This window comes from Pleurodeles waltl, chromosome 8 (assembly GCF_031143425.1).
Source record: "Pleurodeles waltl isolate 20211129_DDA chromosome 8, aPleWal1.hap1.20221129, whole genome shotgun sequence".
Lineage (NCBI taxonomy): Eukaryota > Metazoa > Chordata > Amphibia > Caudata > Salamandridae > Pleurodeles > Pleurodeles waltl.
The window spans coordinates 1,510,613,223-1,510,634,931 of NC_090447.1; the positions used below are offsets into that span (position 1 = coordinate 1,510,613,223).

The 21,709-nt window shown below is 44.0% G+C and overlaps 1 protein-coding gene across 4 annotated transcripts in view; it reads right to left on the bottom strand.

The window, feature by feature from the left end:
• The window catches only part of CFAP44 (cilia and flagella associated protein 44), a 382,521-nt gene that overhangs the window by 61,159 nt on the left and 299,653 nt on the right, over positions 1 to 21,709 (bottom strand). For all 4 annotated transcript variants that reach the window (XM_069202788.1, XM_069202786.1, XM_069202785.1 and 1 more), the window contains 3 exons: positions 18,527 to 18,704; positions 14,494 to 15,000; positions 7,662 to 7,865 (listed from right to left, as the gene is read on the bottom strand). In XM_069202788.1, coding sequence (XP_069058889.1) covers positions 7,662 to 7,865; positions 14,494 to 15,000; positions 18,527 to 18,704 — 889 coding nt within the window. The remainder of the gene's footprint in view (positions 1 to 7,661; positions 7,866 to 14,493; positions 15,001 to 18,526; positions 18,705 to 21,709) is intronic.

The following is a 21,709-nucleotide window of genomic DNA, read 5'->3' on the forward strand; positions in this document are numbered from 1 at the left end:
AGGTATACACCTTATTCCAAGTAGGGACCACAATCCTAGTCAGGGTAAGTCACACACAATCCAAATTATCCTATGCCCACCCTCTAATAGCTTGGCACTGAGCAGTCAGGCTTAACTTTGAAGGCAATGTGTAAAGTATTTGTGCAACAAATCAGAGTAACACAGTGAAAACACCACAAAAATACACCACACATGTTTAGAAAAATAGATATTTATCTGAATAAAATAAGGTAAAAACAACAAAGATCCAATGAACACTAGTAGAAATATCACTTTTAGAATGTTTAAAAGAGTCTTAATCCTTGGAAATAAATGGTTGTCTCTTTGTTACACACAGTACCTGGTATGCGTAAAATATAACGACGCACGAAGACCGCAGAGGAGGAGATGCGTGGAAAAATAAGTTGGCACATCAATTTCTCCGATGTGGCACCGACGTGGCGTAGTTTCTTTCCATGCTGCAAGGGGCGTGTCTCATTTTTAGGTGCGCAGTCTTGGTTCCTCAAAGCGATGCAGGGGTATTTTGAGGCCTAGGGACACTGCGGGGAAAGACCCTTGACGTTGCAAAAGAAGGCACAGGTGAAGTGTCGATCCAGCAGGCGATGCTTATATTTTTCCGTCACACAATAGGTGCTGCATCGAATTCCGACTCGGGAGGTCAGGCTGTGTTGTTCTGGTCGGCTGTGCAGCGATTTCGCAGTCGCAATACAGGCTTTGCATTTAGTCTGGCAGGTGGTGCGTAAATTTTCAATGCACAAGGAGTTTCCTGAAGATAGTAAGTCTTTTTGGCCCTGAGACTTCAGAAAATAGGAGACAAGCTCAATTCAAGCCCGTGGAGAGCACTTTTGGAAAAGGTAGGGCACCTCCCAGCAAAGTCAGGGGCCAGCAGGGGAGAAAAGCAGTCCAGATGAGTTCTTTGGGCAGCCAGGCAGTTCCTCTTGACAGGATGCAGGTGTAGGTCCAGAAGTGTCTGAGTTGGTGGGGTAAGAGACACAGTTTATATACCCAAAAATGACTTTGAAGTGAGGGAGACTTTAAAGAGTGGTTTTGAAGGGCACAATTTCCCTTTTCAGTCCAGTCCTGTCTGCCAGGGTCCTGGTTGGGGGGGTTGATCAGTCTATTGTCTGAGGACAGGCCCCTGGCCTTTGTAATGTGTCAGGCCCTCCACCCTTGCAGCCCAGGAGACCCATTCAATATACAAATAAGACTGAGGCCCTCATTATGACTTTGGCGGTCTTTTTCAGAGACCGCCAAAGCCGCTGCAGCCAGCATACTGCCAGTGCTGGCAGTATGCTGACAAATATATTTGGAGTTGTGTGTGGACTTCCGTCCATTTGTGGGCGGAACTCCGACTTGACGGAGTTGAAGAGGCAGTTGCATCACCAGCACCGCCACACAAGCAAGACTCCACCTGCCATATTACGAGCCGTAATATGACTTGGCGGAGTCTTGCTGACGTGGTGGTGCTGGCGGTGCAAAACCACAAGGACCCATCCCCTCCCGGACGACCTCCCCAACGGAGAAGGTAATTGATCGTCTGACAAGGGGGGGGAAGCGGTGTCTGTGTGTGCGTGTCTGCGTGTGTGAGTGCGTGTGTGGTAGTTTGAATGCAGGGGGTGGGGGGTGTCTGCGTATGTCAGTGCAAGTATGTGGAGGGGGAGGAGGGTGTAGTATGAGTGAGTATGCGGAGGGGGGTGTAGTATGAGTGGGAGTATACGGAAGGGGGTGTAGTATAAGTGCGAGCATGCGGAGGGGGAGGGGAGTAGTAAATGCGTATGTGTATGCGATTGAATGTGAATGTTTGTGTGCGCATGAATGGGGATGTTCGTGTGCGTTTGTCTGGTTGTGCCTGAGTGCGTGCAACTGCGTGAATGCGTGTTTCAGTGTGCGTGTTTGAGTGTACGTGTCCGAGTGAATGGGGGCTGTATACAGCGAGTGCGTGAGTGAGTGTTGTACGTGTTCATAACAGTGTGGACGTGTGTGGGTGCATGTGTACATGTGTGTGGACTTGTGGGGGGTGCATGTGCTGGCGACAGGAATTGGGATTCCTGTTACTGGGTGCGTTACCGCCAGGGTTTTCGTGGCAGGGTGACCGCCAGGGAAAGCATTGTGGTCTGCCACCGGGCTGGAGGAGCTCACCTCCGGGTGGGTCGGTGCAACTGCACCAGTGGGCCAAGCGGCATTGTGGCAGTTTGGCTTCTGCCAAACCCCACAACTTGTAATCCGGGTCTGCGGTGGTATGACCGTCACAGCGAGGCTGGCGGTCTCATGACTGCCAGTCTCATAATAAGGGCCCGAGTGTCCTGTGTTTGTGGTTGTCTGGGTGATATGCACAAGGGAGCTGTCAACCAGCACAGACCAGACATTGATTGGAGACAGGCTGTAAGGCACAGATGGTTTTGAGTGCAATAAATATGCTCACTTTCTAAAAGTGGCATTTCTAAAATAGTAATATTAAATCCAACCCCACCAATAAGAAGGATTTCCTATTACCATTCTGCCATACTAAATATGACCTGGTTACCCCTTTCAGATCAGAACCTACCACTCAAAACGTATATGGGGGCAGACCTAATGCTAGTCTATGAAAGGAGCAGGCCTCACAGTAGTGGAAAACTAAAATAGTAATATTAAATCCAACCTCATCAATAAGCAGGATTTCCTATTACCATTCTAGCCATACTAAATATGACCTATTTACCCCTTTCAGATCAAAGCCTACCACTCAACATGTATATGAGGGCAGACCTAATGCTAGTCTATGAAAGGAGCTGGCCTCACAGTAGTGGAAACTATAAGGACATATAAAACACATATGTACAGGTCCTGCCTTTTACCTACATAGCACCCTGCCCTATGGGTTACCTAGGGCCTACCGTAGAGGTGACTTATGTGTAGAAAAAGGGGAGTTTTAGGCTTGGCCAGTACTTGTAAATGCCAAGTTGAAGTGATAGTGAAACTGCACACACAGGCCTTGCAATGGCAGGCCTGAGCAATGGTTAAGAGGCTACTTTTGTGGGTGGCACAATCAGTGCTGCAGGCCCACTAGTAGCATTTCATTTACAGGCCCTGGGCACGTGTAGTGCACTTTACTAGGGACTTACAAGTAAATTAACTATGCCAACTGGGTATGAGCCAATGTTACCATGTATTTAGGAGAGAGCACACGCTCTATAGCATTGGTTAGCAGCGGTACAGTGTCCAGAGTTCTAAAGCCAGCAAGAAGCAGGTCAGAAAAAGGAGAGGAGGAAGGCAAAAAGTTTTGGGGTGCCACTTCAGAGAGGCCAATTCCAACAGCACCCATAGCACATCTTGAACAAAACTGAGTCAACTTCAGGGGAGTATCACATTTCACTGGCTTGGCACACCATGAAAGAAATTGAACATTTAACCAGTGCCCTTTCAAAACGCAGGTCTTTTGTGGAAAGTTATGTGAAACCTTTACTTTGAAATGTACTATTTGATCCCATTTTTCAAAATGTTCTTGGGGAAGAACCTTTCTCCCCCCAAAACTCCTAGAAGTATTCTGGCTCACTCACTCCCTACAATTTAAGGCAAGTATTACGTCCCACCACTGTCATCATGTCAGCATACTAACATAGGTAGTATGGAAAACAGACGTGTGTTGGGTCTTTATATTAACTGTGCAGGTATTATGGAACTTTAGAAATGTCCATGAATGTGATGTCTTCAGATTCAAGGTCATGTGACATCACTTCTTAAAGGACCTATGATGACACATCCTGTGATGTCATTTAGGTCAACGTGTGTGTTTGATGTCATTTCTGCTACCCCAGGCATTTTTCATGAATCGACCTTCATGAGTGCTAAAGGCATAACCAATGCTTAAATTGTAAAACAAATAAATAAGTAAATGAATAATGATAGTGGATGGGCTCGAACAATTGCTCAAAAGCCTGGGGCCAGCTATATCAATCATTGAGGTGCTTAATACCAAGGCTGCGTAGACTTGATTCCTCGTGGCATCTCTTTAATCCACCACCAGACACTCCTTGCCCCTTTATGTCACTTTTGCGGGTTCTATTAATCTCTCCTTTCTCCCTTTGTCAGTTTTCCTGTTGTTCTCTTCCTCGCTTTCCCTCTTTTGAGTGTTTTTACTCCCTTGCTCTGGATCAAAGTCAGGTGAGGAAAAATAAGTCCTGGTCCACAAAGATGTGTGTCGGTGGGCCCCACTTGCAATCAGTGGCTCACAAATTAAGCACTGGATGTAACATAGACCTCTGTGGTGCAGAGGAGGGCACCTTCCAGGGGTCCTTATACAGTAAAAAAAAAAACTATGGATATCTGTGAAATACAGTCTCAGGCCTCTCATTACAGTCTGAAGGTGGGGGGCTCAGCATTTTGGGTTACACCACTGGAGTGCAGTAACTCTGCAAAGCTTATTAATTTGGGCAAAAACTCCTCTGTGTGCCTGGATCAGAGTTACAATGGGACATCTGCTTTCTGCCTTGCAAAGCTTTATTGCCTTGCCTTCACTGCCCAGATCTGGCTACCCAGAAAATTGTAGTCAATTTTGTGATCTCTTCTAGGCTGGACACCAGTAAATAAAAGTAATATTAAGTGCCCTAATCATGCCTCTGGTCAGTATGCTTAGCTTCACTGCCTCTAAAATAGGATAATTTGGTTTCTCATGGTCAGAGAATTGACTAGCTTCTATTGATCAATATAATCAGAGCATGTCAAAAGGTGGGAGGTATTCTTTGCCAAAAAACTCAACAATAACATCCAAGCAGGGGCATAGCTTTCAATGGTGCAGCAGGTGTGGTGGCACCAGAGTCCTGAGAAGCTCACTGAATCCTCATTGTTGGTGTATTTCACAGTCCAAACAGTATCCATGGTGGAATGTATTTTTTTGCACTAGGACCCACTCGCTACAAAACCGCCTCCATGTAAAAACGGCACCTGATGGCATGGGTTTTAGGTCAAAATTAAAAACCTGGCTGGCTTGTTCCCCTATTAGGTTGGCACCAGGAAACCATTTTGCCTAGCATTTGAACTCTAATAAAGAATTCAACTAAGCTAAATTAAATTTCCAGAAGGGGCTGAAGATGTTCCTCTCAAACAACAACTCTACCTCATGTAATCAACATTACCCTAATTTGGGGCGCGTCCAAAAGAGACTCCTCCCCATCCCGAACACCTTAGTGGCTCAGTTCACGCACCATAAATACCATTACATACATGAATGTGTACAAAACCCATTATGAGTGGGGCAGCTCTGAGAATACCTCCTGGCATGGTACAGTAATGCTGAGCCTCCCTGGCAAAGGCTGAGTTGATGAAACCTCTGGCACTGGTAAATAAATGGTGAAAATGTTTTTCCCTATATTTGTTCAACATCTCCTTCATTTCTCTGGGAAATAACTTGAGCAGTTTTCATGTTTGTGTGTATGTGGGGGATGAGGTGCGGGGGACAAAGCAGGAATGTGAGAAGCTGCAGACCTCACCCAAAGTTTGATGGACTCTTTAGATGACATAAAACCCTCTTTGCTGATCTGCCACGGCCAGAGAAAGATCACCACATATAGTGGACCTCCTGGTAACATGTCCGTGAACATTTTCCTCTTTGGTTCAGGCATGCGCACTGTGACGGTCTCAAACAGGAAAAATACAAAAATGCTCCCCATGTCCTACAAGACAACACAGCATATCAGGAAGACTGCCTTTAACTTCCTGTAGACCAACCCTTGGAGGTCTCTTTTCAGACATGAAGTTCAGGACTGGAAGGAATTTTAAAGACAAAGGCCCTCATTATGAACGTGGCGATGTGGCCCGCCTTGCTGGCGGTGGCGGGTAAAACCGCCAGCCGGCATGGCTGGCCACACCACCACATAATGAACCCTATGAGGGCCGCACTCACCGCCAGGCTGCCTCTGTCAGGCAGCTTGGTGGCAGTCGGAAACATTATCCGACCGGGCAGCGGTGCTACCCCTGGGATAATGTTTCCTCAGCCACCAGCCTTTCCCTGGTGGGAAAAGGCTGGTGGAAGGGGTGCAGCGGGGCACCCGTGGGGGCCCCTGTACTGCCTATGCACTTGGCATGGGCAGTGCAGGGGCCACGGTGCAGTGCCCTATCGCGCAGATCACTGCCTGATTTTCAGGTAGTGATCTGCGCGACGGGTGCAGCTGCTCCTGCCGCACAGAGGCATTGGTCGCCGTCAATGTCCCAGCCAGGCTTTCCTGTGGGCTGGCGGGCGGAAACAATGTTTCCATCCGCCGGCCCACAGGAATGTTCATAATACGGCCGGCCGGGATCCGGGGACGCTGGCGGTCAGTGTTTTGACTGCCAGCATGAACACGGCAGTTTTTACCGCCGTGTTCATAATGAGGGGCAAAGATCTTGTCAGAGCAGGCATATTTGCAGGGCTCAGAGACGGTGCTTCTGATAGGTGAGATGTGGGATTTCAAATCAATTCATCTTAAAGATCAAAGGTTCACCCCCATCAGATCTGTCTGCTGCCACGGGATATGTAGGATTGAAGTGAGTGAAAGAGATACATGTAAAAGCTCACCTATTGAGGGAGCTGAAGTATTTATCACGTACTTTATAATTAGCTTGGAATCCTCTACTGGGGGCAGGTGTGAGGGTCTCCTTTGATCCTGAGGCAGCAGAATTCCTATGCTTCGGATCACACCACTGAGCTCTTCCCAAGAGTCAGGGCACTTCTTAATATATGACTGCTCTTGGAGACTGCATGCAACCCAGTGTAAATTGTTCAGTGTAGTGGCCAGAACCTCAGAATCAATGAGGAATGGAATATGTTTCTGCATGGGCAAAGGGTTTAATGTGGGGTGCGCACTTCTCACTTTAGTGAAGGGATGTGAAAGGTTAGAAATGTTGGTAAAAAATCTAATAAAGTTCAGTAATACTTGAGCATATATTTAGGGAATGAAAAGTTACCTAATTATCCTTATCCACCAGACTAAGAAGTAATCACTCAACTGGGATCTTAGATGTATAGCCCAACCGCCTCCTTAGATGAGTGAGGTAGAACAAATAAGGCTATAAATTAAATTGACTGCTTAAAATGGACATCATCAGAACCTTAACAAGGAAGAAAAGCTTTGTAACCAAAGTGACCATGTCTTTCAAAAAGACTACCCAGAGTATGTATGTTGACAATCCCTGGACATCATTAACAACTCCTGGTCGGCGGTAATGATCAGTTCGACCATCTCAAAGATAACTTTTCATCATAACTATGCAAGGTAGTCATTAACTGACTGAAGAAGCCATCAGCAGAATTAGGACCAACCTGAGGTCCCACGGAGACATGATGTAAGACACAGGAAGAAATTGTTCAGCATATGTTTGAAAAATTGAGACTACACTAGGACCTGACAACTTGAAGGGTCCCCAGGACAGATGGAGATAACCCCTCACAGGTGAATAGTGTATAGAAGATGCCAGAACTTTTTTAAAAAGAAAATCTGCAAATGGAACTACATGCCTCTGACTGCACAACAACTACAAAACTTCAACTTCTTACATTTACAATAATTTCTCATATGGAATACCCATAGCCACCACTATTATTTTCCCAAGTGAAAAACGCCACAAAACCAAAAGAAAAGGAAGACTTGCAGGACAAATACAACCACCCACCATGAATTTTTTTTTTTTTTTAAAGATGGGTCTACCTTCACTTCTTCCTTCTCATGGAGACGCTTGTTGACATTTTCCTGGAGTTTGTCCTCTAGCTTCTCAAAGTCCTTGAGGAAAAGCATCTCTTCAAACAGGGTGATATGCCTCAAGTCTCCCATCTTCATCTGCACATCCAGCTTCATTTTTTGGTGTCTGAGGAGACGCAACTCAGCATCAAAGAGGGTCTTGAGCTGCTGGATCTGTGGCCACAAGCAAAGCAAAAAGGAATAAAACTGTGAGAAATGAGGTTCCAACTAAAAAGGAACAAAGTTAACACGCATCAAGATGCCACTGATGAATTGAATGTCTTAAAAAAACATTTAGGCCCTTACTACTTCTTAAATGTGAGGAGGTAACACCAGTAATTGCCCCATCGGAATAATGAGGTCCACGTGAAAACATAGTGGATCTCTTTACTTTTACCCAGAGATTTTGGCTTCAGCAAACAGATAAAATCTTTGTGTGAATGTACAGATAAAAATGAAGAATTATCAGGGGAATCAGACTCAGAATTACAGATTTTTCCACTAACTTCGCATTTCTTATTGAACAGTCAAGGTCCAACTTCTAATGGACCTTGCCAGCATCCTGAGTTACCGGTGCCACTGGTACTGGTAGCTCCAGCAGTGGGAAAATCCAGTTAATTTTCCAGGCCGCTCATAATGGAGACCACAGTGTTCTCTGTGCAAGCTGGGGTTCTATATGCACTCTTTTATTCTGCAGTTTGGGACCTAACATATTAACGCATTACTTATGTGTTAAGTGTAAGAGAACCTATTTTATGCATCAGGCCTGGTGGGACCACAAAAACAGAAACAAATGTCTTGTAAAACCTCTCTGAAGATATCCTGAGGAATACAACGACCATTAATCTGTCACAAAAATTCTAAAGGGAGTTACCCACTTCTGCAACCCAGTACGATTACAACCCGTTAAGAAGGTTACCATTGGGGTGAAGAGAACATATATCATCACGATAGAGCTGAAAAATTATGGTTATTCCATGTGTTGATTCCCTACCTGTGGAACTTCCACATCTAGGTATGATGTCAACCATGAGATGTCTGAGGTCTATAGCTAGCATTTTCCATTGAGTACCTGGCTGTTTTCCTACTATTGAAGTTTTTGACCGAGTCAAACCAAGTGGCAAAAGGGCATGAAATGATTTTATCATATTGCCCAAAAAACCCTGCACAGTGAAAAGACAAATCATTTATCACACAAATGATCCCAGGAGGCTTCTGTAGGATTCAGCGCTCTAACTCCCTACAACCCAAAACTCTTCTCTTAAAAAAAAATAAAAGCTTAGTTAATGCTCCTAAGATCTAGAACGCCAGCCCTTCCTTCATCAGGACCAACACCACCTACATCACTTTTAAGCAAGAACTGAAAGATGTGGGGCGTGATTTAGAGTTTGGCTGACAAGTTTCTCCCTCACAGCGTGAATAATATCCCCATCTGCTTTATTACAAGTGCAATAGAATTAAATGCACTTGTAATAGGGTAGCGGGAACTCCATCATGTTGTGATGGGGTAACCAGTCTGCCAAACTCTAAATTAGGCCCTTATGCTTCCAGCCTCTGTTCCAGTCCCAACTGGTCTATAATATCAAAACCGTTTGACCTTCAGCACCCGCCCCTTCCATTGGTCCTACCTCCACAACATGAGTGGCATTTATTTGTACATATCAAAACTTCACACTGAATGGCATATTTCACCAATTCTTGGAAATCTATCGCTTGTGCTAACATTTGATATTAGGTCAATTTCATCTTACACCAACTCAAGGAATTTTGTCCCATGTGCTTACTTTTGCTATTATGTTATCTAAATTGCATGTCATACCAGTTCCTGTGAGTATGGTTCTACAAACGTTTGCTTTTATGTAAAGTGATCAGCTGCCATAATGGTTTGGGTCACACAATGCAAATCTGCAAATTAATAAATGCACTGCTCATGATGATGAATACATCATAAAAACTAAATGACCAGATTTTCTTGCTACAGATGAGGGCATGGTTGAAGAGTTGGATGTGAGTCACAGGAATAAATAATAGGTATCTAAACCCTTTGATATGTCGGCCTTTGCCCTACAATACCGATGTATGGAAAGATATATTTACACGCACACGTTAAGATTCGCCATTATTGATCTGATAACTGGGTGCCAGTAAATCAGAGATCAACTTTTAAAGCTTTGTGCTACTGTCACAAACCTTTTGCCAGTAAAGGGCCGGGATACCTTGAGTCGCTAGTGAAACCATATGTACCTTCAAGGAATCTAAGATCAGCAGGGGAGCTCTTGGCGATTGTTCCAAAGGTAAAGGAAGTACCCTCTGGTGGGAGTTCTTTCAGCTACCTGGCGCCAAAGCGGTGGAACGCCTGGACCTCATCATTTCGTCAGGGCCAATCAGATCTTTTTAAGAAGAAACTTAAAACTTGTTTCTTTAGATCAGAATGCTCAAGAGTTTGAAAGTGGTAGGTAGGGTGCAGAGATCTGCTTCCAGTGCTGGGACACCTCTCATGAGGTAGCCATGCATTTTATAAATCGCATTATAAATAATATATATGTACACACATACTCTAAGATTCGCCATTAACAATCTGCAGTGAGTGAATTGATTCGTTTTTACACAGGTTCAGCAAACGTTTGTTTTCAAGTGCATGTGTCATAACAACTGAAATAAATTTAAATTCGGGGGCGGGGTCAGCGGGGGCCTAAAATGGTAGCTAAGTTCTGGAGATCCTGTGTCTTTCTCCATTTTTGCGTTTGCTGAGCGGTGCCAGGCTGCCCTGTGTGGGATGGAGCCTTCTTGCAGAGTGTTGCTGTGGAGTTGTGGTAGAGCTGCCTAAAGTTGGACTGGGCTGCTTGGTTCGACCCCATGTTCCGTCTCTCCTCTCCCCAGCCTGGGCAGAGGGTGAGAGCACATGCTCAGACAGTGTAGAGCAGAGTCAGCTCCATTGTCCTCTTCGGGCTAGTCTAGTGCACAGGGTGTAGGAAAGCCCTGAAACCGAGTTTGAGCTGGAGGAAGTGTCACTTGCATGTTGAGGGATGTACCATTATCAACTGGAACACCTGCTAGATTATGTCAGCTCCAGGGTATGTGGCTGAGCTCCAAAGGGGCAAAGCTTGTAGAGCGGCATGCCTTGGCCCACCAGAAGAAGTTTGCACCAACACCAACTTTGGTGGTAGCCTTTTACAAACATAGACCCCCGCATAAGAGAGTCCTACTAAGATCACTAAATGAAGATTTTTTCAAGCCCAGGTCCTCAGGACATGAATTGGGCCCAAAGGATCTAGATTTAAACTCACTTGAGGAAACTATCTGTGAGAGAGAGAGAGAACTTCTGCAAACTACACACACTATGGATCAGGTTTACCAAACAGGTCCATGTACATTGAGGCTTCAGCTAAGGTACCCAAGAGTAAGGTGGGAATCTTCTCAACCAGGTAGTTGAGATTGACTGGGATCCGTCTGAGGCATCAACCACGGTGTGAACTTCAAAACAGGGTGCACAAGAAATGAGAGCAGTGGATGAACTGAACACCTTTAAAAACCATGTCATCGACAGTGTGCTCAAGCTTTATGAGGGAGTGGGAGGGCGCCAGACAGTTTGAGATGGAGCTCCCTTTTTGCATATACTCAGTGGTCCCTCCTCAGTATCCATTAAGTGGCTTTCACCTCTACTGAGCATCCAAATTTGTTGCATGCACATTTCTAGCACACTTGAATCTTTCAGTCTTACTGCTTGCTAACTCTATAGAAAAGACACCTGGAAATACACTACCTCCAAATGTTAAGAAGCTGGAGTTAGAATACTGAAGGTTCTCAAATATTTGGGTGTATTCCAATGCCCCCTTATGATTTTGGCACTGCACAGCTGCATTTCCAAATTTGTGGTTTCTTATAAGGAAATCACAAATTTAGAAATGCAAAACCATTCCTTCTTATGGGCCTAAGGCCCATAGGGAGGGAACGGTTTTGCATTTCCTAAGTAGCGATTTCCATGATAGTGATTGTGACTCTGTAGGAATTGCTATTAGGAAATCGGAATTTCCCAGCATTCCATTTTGCATTTCCTAAACATCGATTTCTTAGGATTCGCTATTTAGGAAATGCAAAATGGAACTTCCGTACATCTGGCCCTTGGTTTCTCGGAAACCTTCCACCATGAAGCAGGAACAGCACGCAGGATTTGCACAGGAAAAAAGACTTCATCAGGACCATCCTCCCTAAGATTAAAGATCCTATAACTGTAGCGGATACAACTTGTGTCCAGATTCTTCATCTTCTGATTTAGTCGGAGAGACCTCAGACATGGCCGTGCACTTTGCAAAGTTGTGCTAAATATTGATCTCCCAAACAACACTTTGGATTCAGAGCTTGAAAATATTACTCTATTTAGAGAGTTTATGGAGCGACAATCAAGTACATTAACTGCTCGGGCAGCTTCCTTTACGGGAACACCGTATTTCTCCAGAATGGATGAACATTACTGTGACTTTGCATCATCTAGTAAAATGAGCAATAACTTCTTTAGGTGAGACTTGTTTTCCAACTCATAAAGACCCTATAAATGTATATGTGATATACAGATCAATACTATCCAGCATCCGTACAGTGATACTCTTTTTTCAACCCCTAGTTACTCCTAGTTCCTCCTAGTCTTGAGAAATTGCAGAAGTCAAGATATCATCAAAGGTCCTAGTGGGCACTCTTGATGTAACTTCTATTCACACGTCGATCCGTCATGTTGAGGAACTTGAATCTTTGGAATGAAGCATTCTTAGAGAACCTTTTTTTGGGGGCAAATTAAATATTTGTCATTCAAATTATGTTTTTTATTTTGAACCACAACTTTCAATAATGTTTTTTTCCTTACAGCTCACAGAGGCATCTATGCATTAGAAAGAATCCTCATCTTAAACAAATCATTTTCTGTATCATTTTAAAATTGCCAATATGCTATCTGGCCATTTATATAATGGCATGATAATAGGATATTGTTGTAAAATGAGGTGCATTAGATGAAGAGGTTTGAAATTAGACTGGGTTTGCTTTTGTTCCTGTTCAGCAGCAATGTGACCTGACAGTTCGGATGGATTGTCCTGAATAGACCAGGACCATGACTTATTTGTATAAGGTTAGTCCCCGTCTGCAGCACCAGATGAACAAACATGGTAGACTGGAATGTGAGTAGTTAAAGTGGCTGAGATTAATTCAAGAATTCCAGCCCACCTGTTTTGTTTTTTTTTTCAGAGAGATGCTTTAAGTGCGGCAGGGATGACCAGAGGAGGGTCTTGTGCTCCCTGTATTGTCGGCTTACAGCCAAGCCTCAAGGATGAGACCATACAAAGCAGTAAAAGGTCTGGAGATGTTTTTGTTCCTATTCAAAGGAGATGCAGCTGAGAAACTCTAACTGGACTGATTCTATTGGGGCTGGTCCAGGACTGAGGGCCAGATGTAGGTAGCCGTTTGCATGGTGCAAACTGCAAAAATCGCAGTTTGCGCCATGCAAACAGTCTAACGCGATGCTCATTCCCAAATTGCGAGTCGGTACCAACTCGCAATTTTAAAATGCGACTCGCAAATAGGAAGGGGTGTTCCCTTCCTATTTGCGACTCGCATCGCAATTCAGAATTGCTTTGTGACCGCAAATGCGGTCGCAAAGCAACTCGCAGTTACCACCAGTGTGACACTGGTGGTAACTCATTCGCAAAAGGGAAGGGGTCCCCATGGGACCCCTTCCCCTTTGTGAATGTCGACAAAAATATTTTTGCCAAGCAGGCAGTGGTCTCTGAAAAACCGAAACCAAACGGTTTCGGTATTTTTTTCATTTTGCAACTCGTTTTCTTTTAAGGAAACCGGGCTATAAAATGAAAAAAAAAACTGCTTTATTTAAAAAGCAGTCACAGACACGGAGGTCTGCTGACTTCAGCAGGCCACCATCCCTGTGAGTGCAGGGACTCGCTATGGGGTCGCAAAATGCGACCCACCTGATGAATATTGATGAGGTGGGTCTTTGCGACCCCAAAGCCAGTCGCAGACGGTGTCTGAGACACCGTTCTGCATCCGGGATTGCGACTCGGAAATTGCGAGTCAGACAGACTCGCAATTTCCGAGTCGCAATCTTGGAGTTTCCTACATGTGGCCCTGAATTCCATAAAGTTGGTCCCTCTCAATAGAAGGGCAGTGAGCAAACAAATGATGGTCTGGATTGCCACCTATAGTAATTAACAACAGCAGAAGGTTAATTCAAAGCATTCCATCATGCATTTTTTCTACAGAGATTGTCAAGACATACAAAGCAACTGCCTTGAGATCCATCCATAACATTACCATACACTGTAACTCAAACTCCGATGCATTATAAGGAAAGTACTAGAAATCCTATTTTTCCATTATGTAAATCTTCATTGAAGACACGTGCGCCATGCGCTCTTCCCCATTGGTGGCAGTAGTATGAAAAATCTATGATATTTGCCAACTCCAGAAACTTTTTACCCCACGTTAACAAAGGGAAATAGCTGGTGAACAATCCTGCGCAAAGTATTTTGTTGCGAAAAATGCGATACCACAAACCCTACATTTGAGAAGATTTTCAAGCAGCAATTTTATCAAAAATACCTCACTAAGTAAATTTCACACACAGGTGAAGTTTTAGAAAAGTGACAAATTTTGCAACGTTGTAAATTCGAGAAGTTTGTCACATTGACATAACTTTCCTTGAAAAAATCTAATTTTGCATCTCTCAACTCAGAATGCATTCGATTCATATCACCCCTCGTTTATTTTTCTCCAGCCTTTCATGGCTGACTTAGCTCACCTTTTTGATAATTCTCTGCTGGTGGTACATGTTTTTGATCTCCTCCACTTTCATAATTTCCAGTTCCAGATTAGTGAATCCTGACTCTTCTTTGTCAGTGGCCTGTGAAAGATCTGGTGTCATGATGCTTTGTTGTGTGCCAGATGTTGAACTAAAAGACAGCTGTGATTGGCTGCCTGAGTCTTTCCTTGTTACAATCTGCCCCTGTGAACCACCAAAACCCCCAAAGCCTCCTTGCTGCTCTGATGAATTGGGAGCCTGGAGCTGTTTCTCCTCCGTCAACCGGAATTTGTTCAAGATTTCATCATTGTATTCAAATCTCTTTTCTGGAGTCTCATCAGGCTGCATCTGAGGGACTGCGGGTATTGGGAGGTGTTTAGAAGGATCCAATTTGGACTGGATCCCTTTCAAGTCTTTCACCAGGGCCTGGATTTCTTCAATTGTAGCCAGCTTTAGATCTCGCAGTGATAGTATCCATCGATTCATGGCGGCCTTCTTTTCGTGCATCTGCAAGAAAAAGTGCAAGATATTTAGAAGTTGTATGTCTCCTCCATCCTGCAAATCAACCCAACAATCAAAAGCTACAGAACCAAATTATTAAAAGATGCTCATGTCAATCATGAGTATTATGTAAATTTACATGCTTTCATTGCCATCACTTATGCAAAGTTCCTATTAAAAAGGAGGGCATTTCTATGTGATATTCACTAAATGGTCATGGGCGTACAACCACGACTGCAAGATCAGATCTGTCAACTTAGCACAATTGCTGTCTCTGTGTAATTTGAACAGATGTAGTACAAAGTCTGGGATTATGGAGTATGTGTTTTGGTACAGCATGTTATGTTGAGTGTATTTGTAAAGGGCATTATCACAAGCGAGGAAATCCTGGCAACGAGGAGGTGCATGTGTCTAGCCCTGCCTATGTTAAATTGGTTAAAAAGCCAGGTCTTCAGCTTCTTGTGGAATTCAAGATGAGAGGAGGAGGCTTTGATGTGGATGGGAAGTCATTCCATGCCTTAGAAGCATCTGAGAAAATGTGTGCATTTTATTTAAAAAGGGTTGGGAGTGCACATTTAAACTAATAGGAGGATTGCTGTATAAGAGCTTATGCCCAGACTCTGCAGAGCACGGCAGCCAATACCCACCACCAGCAACTAGTTTACTTGGGCTTGGCTGGGATGGCACCTGTGATATGTCTGGTCAGAGTGTGTGGGGTGTGTAGACACTGGTGCTAACATACCCGATGGGTGTGAAAGACGCTTGGTGAAGTTCTACACTTACTCTGCTTGAAGGACGCGTCCTGTATGTCTCAACCTAGTACAGGCTGATGAAGCTTGCCCTATTGCTGCTTGAGGAGTTCATGGAAAAAGATTGCACTACTGTTAGTGATGTGGTTCGAAGAAGCTTGCCCTGCTGATACCCATGCCATATATGTAGGGAGTTGGCCCGACTGCTAATTGTGATATGCATGGGGAAATAATGACCTACTGCTTCTCATGCTAAGGCATGACAAGGAAAGGACTTTTGCCTTATGCTGCTGATGTTGCATGTAGAAGATTACTTGACAGTAACTCAGAGTGTGTGACAGATGCTTTCCCCAGGGCTTCTAATGCTGTATCGGAGGGTGCTTTCCATACTGTTCTTCATGCTATATCACGCATGGAAAAAACTTGCTACCAACCATCTTGAGGTGTGTGGGAAATGCTTTATCTACTGCACTGAATGCAATCTCACACATGGGAGATCCCTGCTACTGTCCATATTGAGGTGTGTAAGAAATGCTGTATCTAGTGCACTGAATGTTGTTCACACATTGGAAAACCTTGCAGTTTCACACATGGGAAAACCATCTTGAGGTGTATGGAGGACTCTCGAGATGCGTGGAAGAAGCTTCCTCTACTGCTTTTCATGCTGTATCACACATGGAAAATGCTTGCTACTGTCTATCATGAGGTGTGTGGAGGACACTTCCCCTACTGCTTTTCATACTGTATCACACATAGGAAAAGCTCGCTGTTGTCCATCTTGACCTGTGTGGAGAACTCTTGAGGTGTGTGGCGGATGCTTCCTCCGCTGCTTTTCATGCCATATCATACATTGAAAAGAGGTGTCTGGAGGTCACCGGAGGTGAAGGAGGTGGGGGTAACACCTCCTCTAATGCTCTCCATGCTGTATCACACATGACAAAGCTTGCCTCTATCTTGAGCAGAATGAAGGAGACTTGAGATGTGTGGAGGGAGCCTGCCCCACTGTCCATTATTGTCTGCATAAAGGAAGGTTACCAAGCTGATTTTCTTGCTATGTAAGGAGTACATTGCCCTGCTGCTAAGCATATTTTGTAGAGGCATTTTCAGCAATGATCATAAGGATGTAGGAAAGTTATTTCATACCATGGGACTCAGACTGAAAACCTTCAATTCCTCTAGCTGAAGTGCAATGAGTACTCAGGAGCAGAAAACCAGTACTGAATGAGCAAAGTACTTCATAGTTGTTTGACTACTGGATTCCGTGCTATTGGCATTTGGTAAATTAGGCTTTCATTGCAATACACCCCTGTGCCCGAGGGTTCAGCTGAAGGCAAGAAAACAGGGAATAATTGAGTCTTAGGAGGTGGCCTTGTTGGGATCAAGCATAGAAAATCCGCTGAGGTGGCATGATCATGGTCCGTTGTTTGGAGCGAGTCTTGCAAGACGGTCTACTTGAAGGCATTCTTCACTGCGCTGAGTAGATGATGATGATTCACAAAACCTCACGCACAACAAACAAGCATACCAATGGACCTACCTAGATGCATGCACACAAGCCAACAGACGTGCACCAGAATACACAGACTAAAACAGATATAGGTAACCACTCTTTCTCTCTCTCACACATACACAGACACACATACACACTCAGAAAGTTCCATATACAGGCCTACACAACACACATACAGTTAGAGAAAACACATGCACAGTCAGCAGTCACACAGAACACAGTCAGACAGTTGAACAAAATGGGGTAAATGCTGCTGGAGGGATTTTGGCTCCATGTTAACTCACTATTTAGCCCTTCTGACTAGGGAGGTGTATTTGAAGTGCTGGGCCTTAATCCTGAACATCTGAGGCTTGAAGAGTCAATGATACCTTGATTTGACGCTGGTTTAATGGATTACGCTACTCTATCTAACGTGACAGTTTACACAGGCCTTAATTAACACCCATTATTTAGGCAAAAATGCGTCTGACGTATGGGGCCTATTTTCTAATCTTAATCTAGGTTTACTTTCTATCTCGGAGTTTTGGATGGAGAGACGACCAGCCTTTACTTTTTTATGCCTGTCGTCAGGCCTTTAAAACTTTGCAATGCCTTTGCATAGATATTATGGTGGTGGCTTGGCGATTAGTGCCAACAATTCTGTCTTTATCTCTAGTCTTTCTCTGGATCCCTCTTGATCCTTCATCTCTAGTCTCTCTCTGGATCCCTAATGCAGAACATCTTGGTTTCTCTCTTAAAGTGACACACTCACTGGTTAATATGGGAATTCTCTGCTATGGACCTCTTTTTTGCCATACTAATTTTGGCAAAATATTGGCCAGTGTTGTAACTCCACATCTAGTGAGTCACTCACATTTTATTGTATTTAGTGATTTTAATACCTGGGCTGATGCGTCAGATTACCCCTCTGCAACCAGATTTCATGGAGGTCCCTTGGGCTATTTCCATGAAAAGGCAATTGCCGGTAAGGTCATGTGCACCAATCCTTACATGCTTCAGTGCTTCCATAAAAAAATGTGATTTCTTATATCAGTACTACCAATAAAAACTTCAGGTGCAAAATTAGAATGCAAACAGGCTAAACCTCATCCCTGAACCATGACACCAGCTTTCCTCTCCTATTCAGCCAATCACAAGCTCAGAAACTCTAGAGCCCTTTTATTTCATTAGGCTCTCCAAAAGGATTTGGCATATGACTACCACAAGAATCATACTTAAAACCAGATGAGAAAGCCAGACATAAGGAGGGCTTTGGTTGGACATTACTACATACCAGCTCTTCTAGCATAGCGAGTTGGTGTCTCTTCCTGTCGGCCGACATGCGCATGTGCTCTGGGACAGTGTAATTTGGAGCAGTTTTCAGCCTGAAGTCACCCATGTTTTCTGACGCTGCGTGGATGGCCGTTACATCCTTGGGATCTTCATAATTATCACTTGGCTTCTGATTGAACCTACAGCATAAACACATGAAAGCTAATCAGTGGCTTGATGTGTTACTCTTACTGGCCCAGAATGCACTGCTTTATGAAAGAGGACAAGATTTCAGCAGACACTAAACAACATCCATTAGGGTAAATTATGGTTCTAAAGAAAACACCACTGTTTGCTAAATTTGTGTGGAATATTAAAAGATATCTGGAGGCTTGGAACATGGATCAGCAATCCAGAGTGAAAACGAATGTGACCACCGCAATGGTGCATGAGCTCATTAAAAAAAGTACAAAGGATAGAAATGAAGTATGGCAATAGCTGAATGGAAGCCCCAAATTCTACCAGTGACAACGTATATAGGTGCTAATCTATGGCTTATTATTTTCATGTCTCTAGTAGAAATGAGACAAGTGAATCCCAGAACCTGTGAAGTCAGGCAATTCTGTGGCTTACACAGAAAAGCAATGTTCCATGACTTCCCTAAGACCTTGTTTCATGATTGCACTTGAGCAATCTTGCACCTTGCTTCACACCAGTGCACCAAAAGAACAAGGGTGGCACCATCGAGCCAGGAGCTGTCCATCTTCTAGACTTCTAAAGGACACTGTGTGCACTAGACCAGAGAGATGTTTGCTAGCGAAAGGGCCCTGCAGGCTTAATTTTCCCCTCCCCACTCAAGGGTAGCTCTGGAGAAGCCCTGTGACATGCCGTAGAAGAAGAGGAAGTTGCACTGGCCAGTGTGTGGAAAGGAGCAAGTCCCTGAACAGAACGCAGACCAAGGTCTAGTTGACTGAAGCCTGGTCAGGGATTGTCTTGTCTGAGTGAATCCTTAAGAGACAGAAGGATCTTGCTGTTCAGGCAACCAGAAATGACCAATGAAGTATTTGCAAGAATAGTGGCTGAGAATCAGCAGAGATGTATTCCACGGCCACACATGTGGCAACCCTGCATAGTCTCTGACTGCCCAGTCTCTGATTATGGGAGCCAGCCCTTCCAGCACGAGAAGAATATAGAGGTTTTTGCTATTTGTACTGGTTCGCAGGATGAAATATTTCACTAGCCCTTTTGATCTCAGGTATCACTTCATGAACCTCCAACCTTATATCTCAGTTCCCTAACCGCAACTGGTGTGATGTAGGCCCAGTGGATGTCCCCAATCTCCACTGGACCAACCATCTTCAGGATACAGACTCTTGATGTTTCCTCACCAAGGGGACGCACTGACCCCTAAGTTGAACTGGTGAGGCTGATTTAGACTTGAACATGTTTTGACCTGAGTTGTGCTCTACTGTACATACCAACTACTGCACCCAGGTACCCTATGAGCACCGCACAATAATTCTGAGCCAGATCATTGAATTAAATGTTTGCCACTGACATCTGCTGCGATCTGCCGTTCCAGAGGGTGAACTCAGCAAGCATGAGATCCATTTCAGGTCAGTGCATTTATTATGTAAAAGTAACACCTGTTGTTCATAGTGCTTAGGAAAGTCAAAACAACTGTGGTAAGAAGCAATGTTTGTATTACTATGAAGGTTTTGTAAATGGGCCCTCATGCAAATTGCATTCAGAGCCCGTAGTAAACCAGTGGAATCATGGAAACCTCTAAGAATATTTAAATCCCACTTCCACTCCCACAAAATAACACTGCATGATGGGATTTATAGTGTGGAATAAGCTTTTGGTGCGATTTCTATATGACTGCGTAACGAAACCCTCAGCAGTGGTGCAAAAAGGAGAAAACTGCCTGTTCCATTCCCGACCTGGTCCCAGGTCCCATGCATGCTCATGAAGGAATAGGAACATTCTTAAACCTCCGCCCCCCACCATGTCCTTATGAGAATCCAGGGCCGGTAGACACCCTGTCAGATGCAGAAGCACAAAACTGCTTAACTACCCAAAGGAAGTGGCTCTCAGCAGTCACAGACTGCCTACCTTGGGCATGGTATAGATCAGTGGTTCTCAACCTCTTGAATTCATAAGGTGAGGAATCCACAGGTAGTTGTATCCATCAGAATTATCATTACTGGAACCTAGGGACCCCCAATGAATCATTATTGGAATCTGAGGACCCCCACTGAGTCAATATTGGAAGCGGGGGACCCCAGCGTAAACATCATTGATGATTTGAACTGCAAAACAATGCACAAAAAATACAGAAACAAGCATTCATGAAAGATACACAAATGATAACACATTTTATTTAATGTGCAAACAAATATAAATAAATAAATTAAAATGTAAATTTTAATAGGAAGGTTTGAGCTTTTCTAAATTCAATTGAAGCCACACATTGTCCATACTATATTCTGTTTGGTGCACCTGCACTGCTCCGACGAACCAATCTGAGAATACTAATTTATTTTTAGCCTCCAATTTCAAATTCCTTGACCTTTACAGTTCGCTTTAAAATTTTCAATTGTACATTTAGCCACTGTATTTATATACACTTTAATAATCTGTTAATATAATGTAATATTATAAACAGTCACAGACCCCCCCTGAGGAGCCTTCACGGACCTCCAGGGGTCCCCGGACCACAAGTTGGGAACCACTGGTATAGATCAGTGCTAAATTTGAGCCGGTGGTTTCTGGTGCTCGGCACCAGCACTTAATTGTCAACCCCCGGTACTTATGACTTTTACTGTGAAAAAGTAGGTGACGCCTCACAAAATTAGAAGTTAGTGTCAATCCTGGACGATGCGTATAGAAGAAAAGTTAGTCAATTCAGGAGTTCAAGATCAAAGAATCATGGTCATAGTGGTATTGTTCATCCAAAACATCATTTTATTGCAAGATTTGAGAGAGACAGCCGACACGTGTTTCGCCCCTTTCATAGTTGTAAACCTGGGGCTTTCTCAAGGCAGTAGAATAAAACAAAAATTGAAGTCTACAAACTGATTTGTTATTGGAAAGGTTATCAAATCCCTGTGTGAAAAAATGTGAAGCCATTAGCCCTAGTGAAGAAAGCATCCAGTGAAATCAACAGGTCCCGTTTACTTAGTGCATATCAATTAATTCCAAG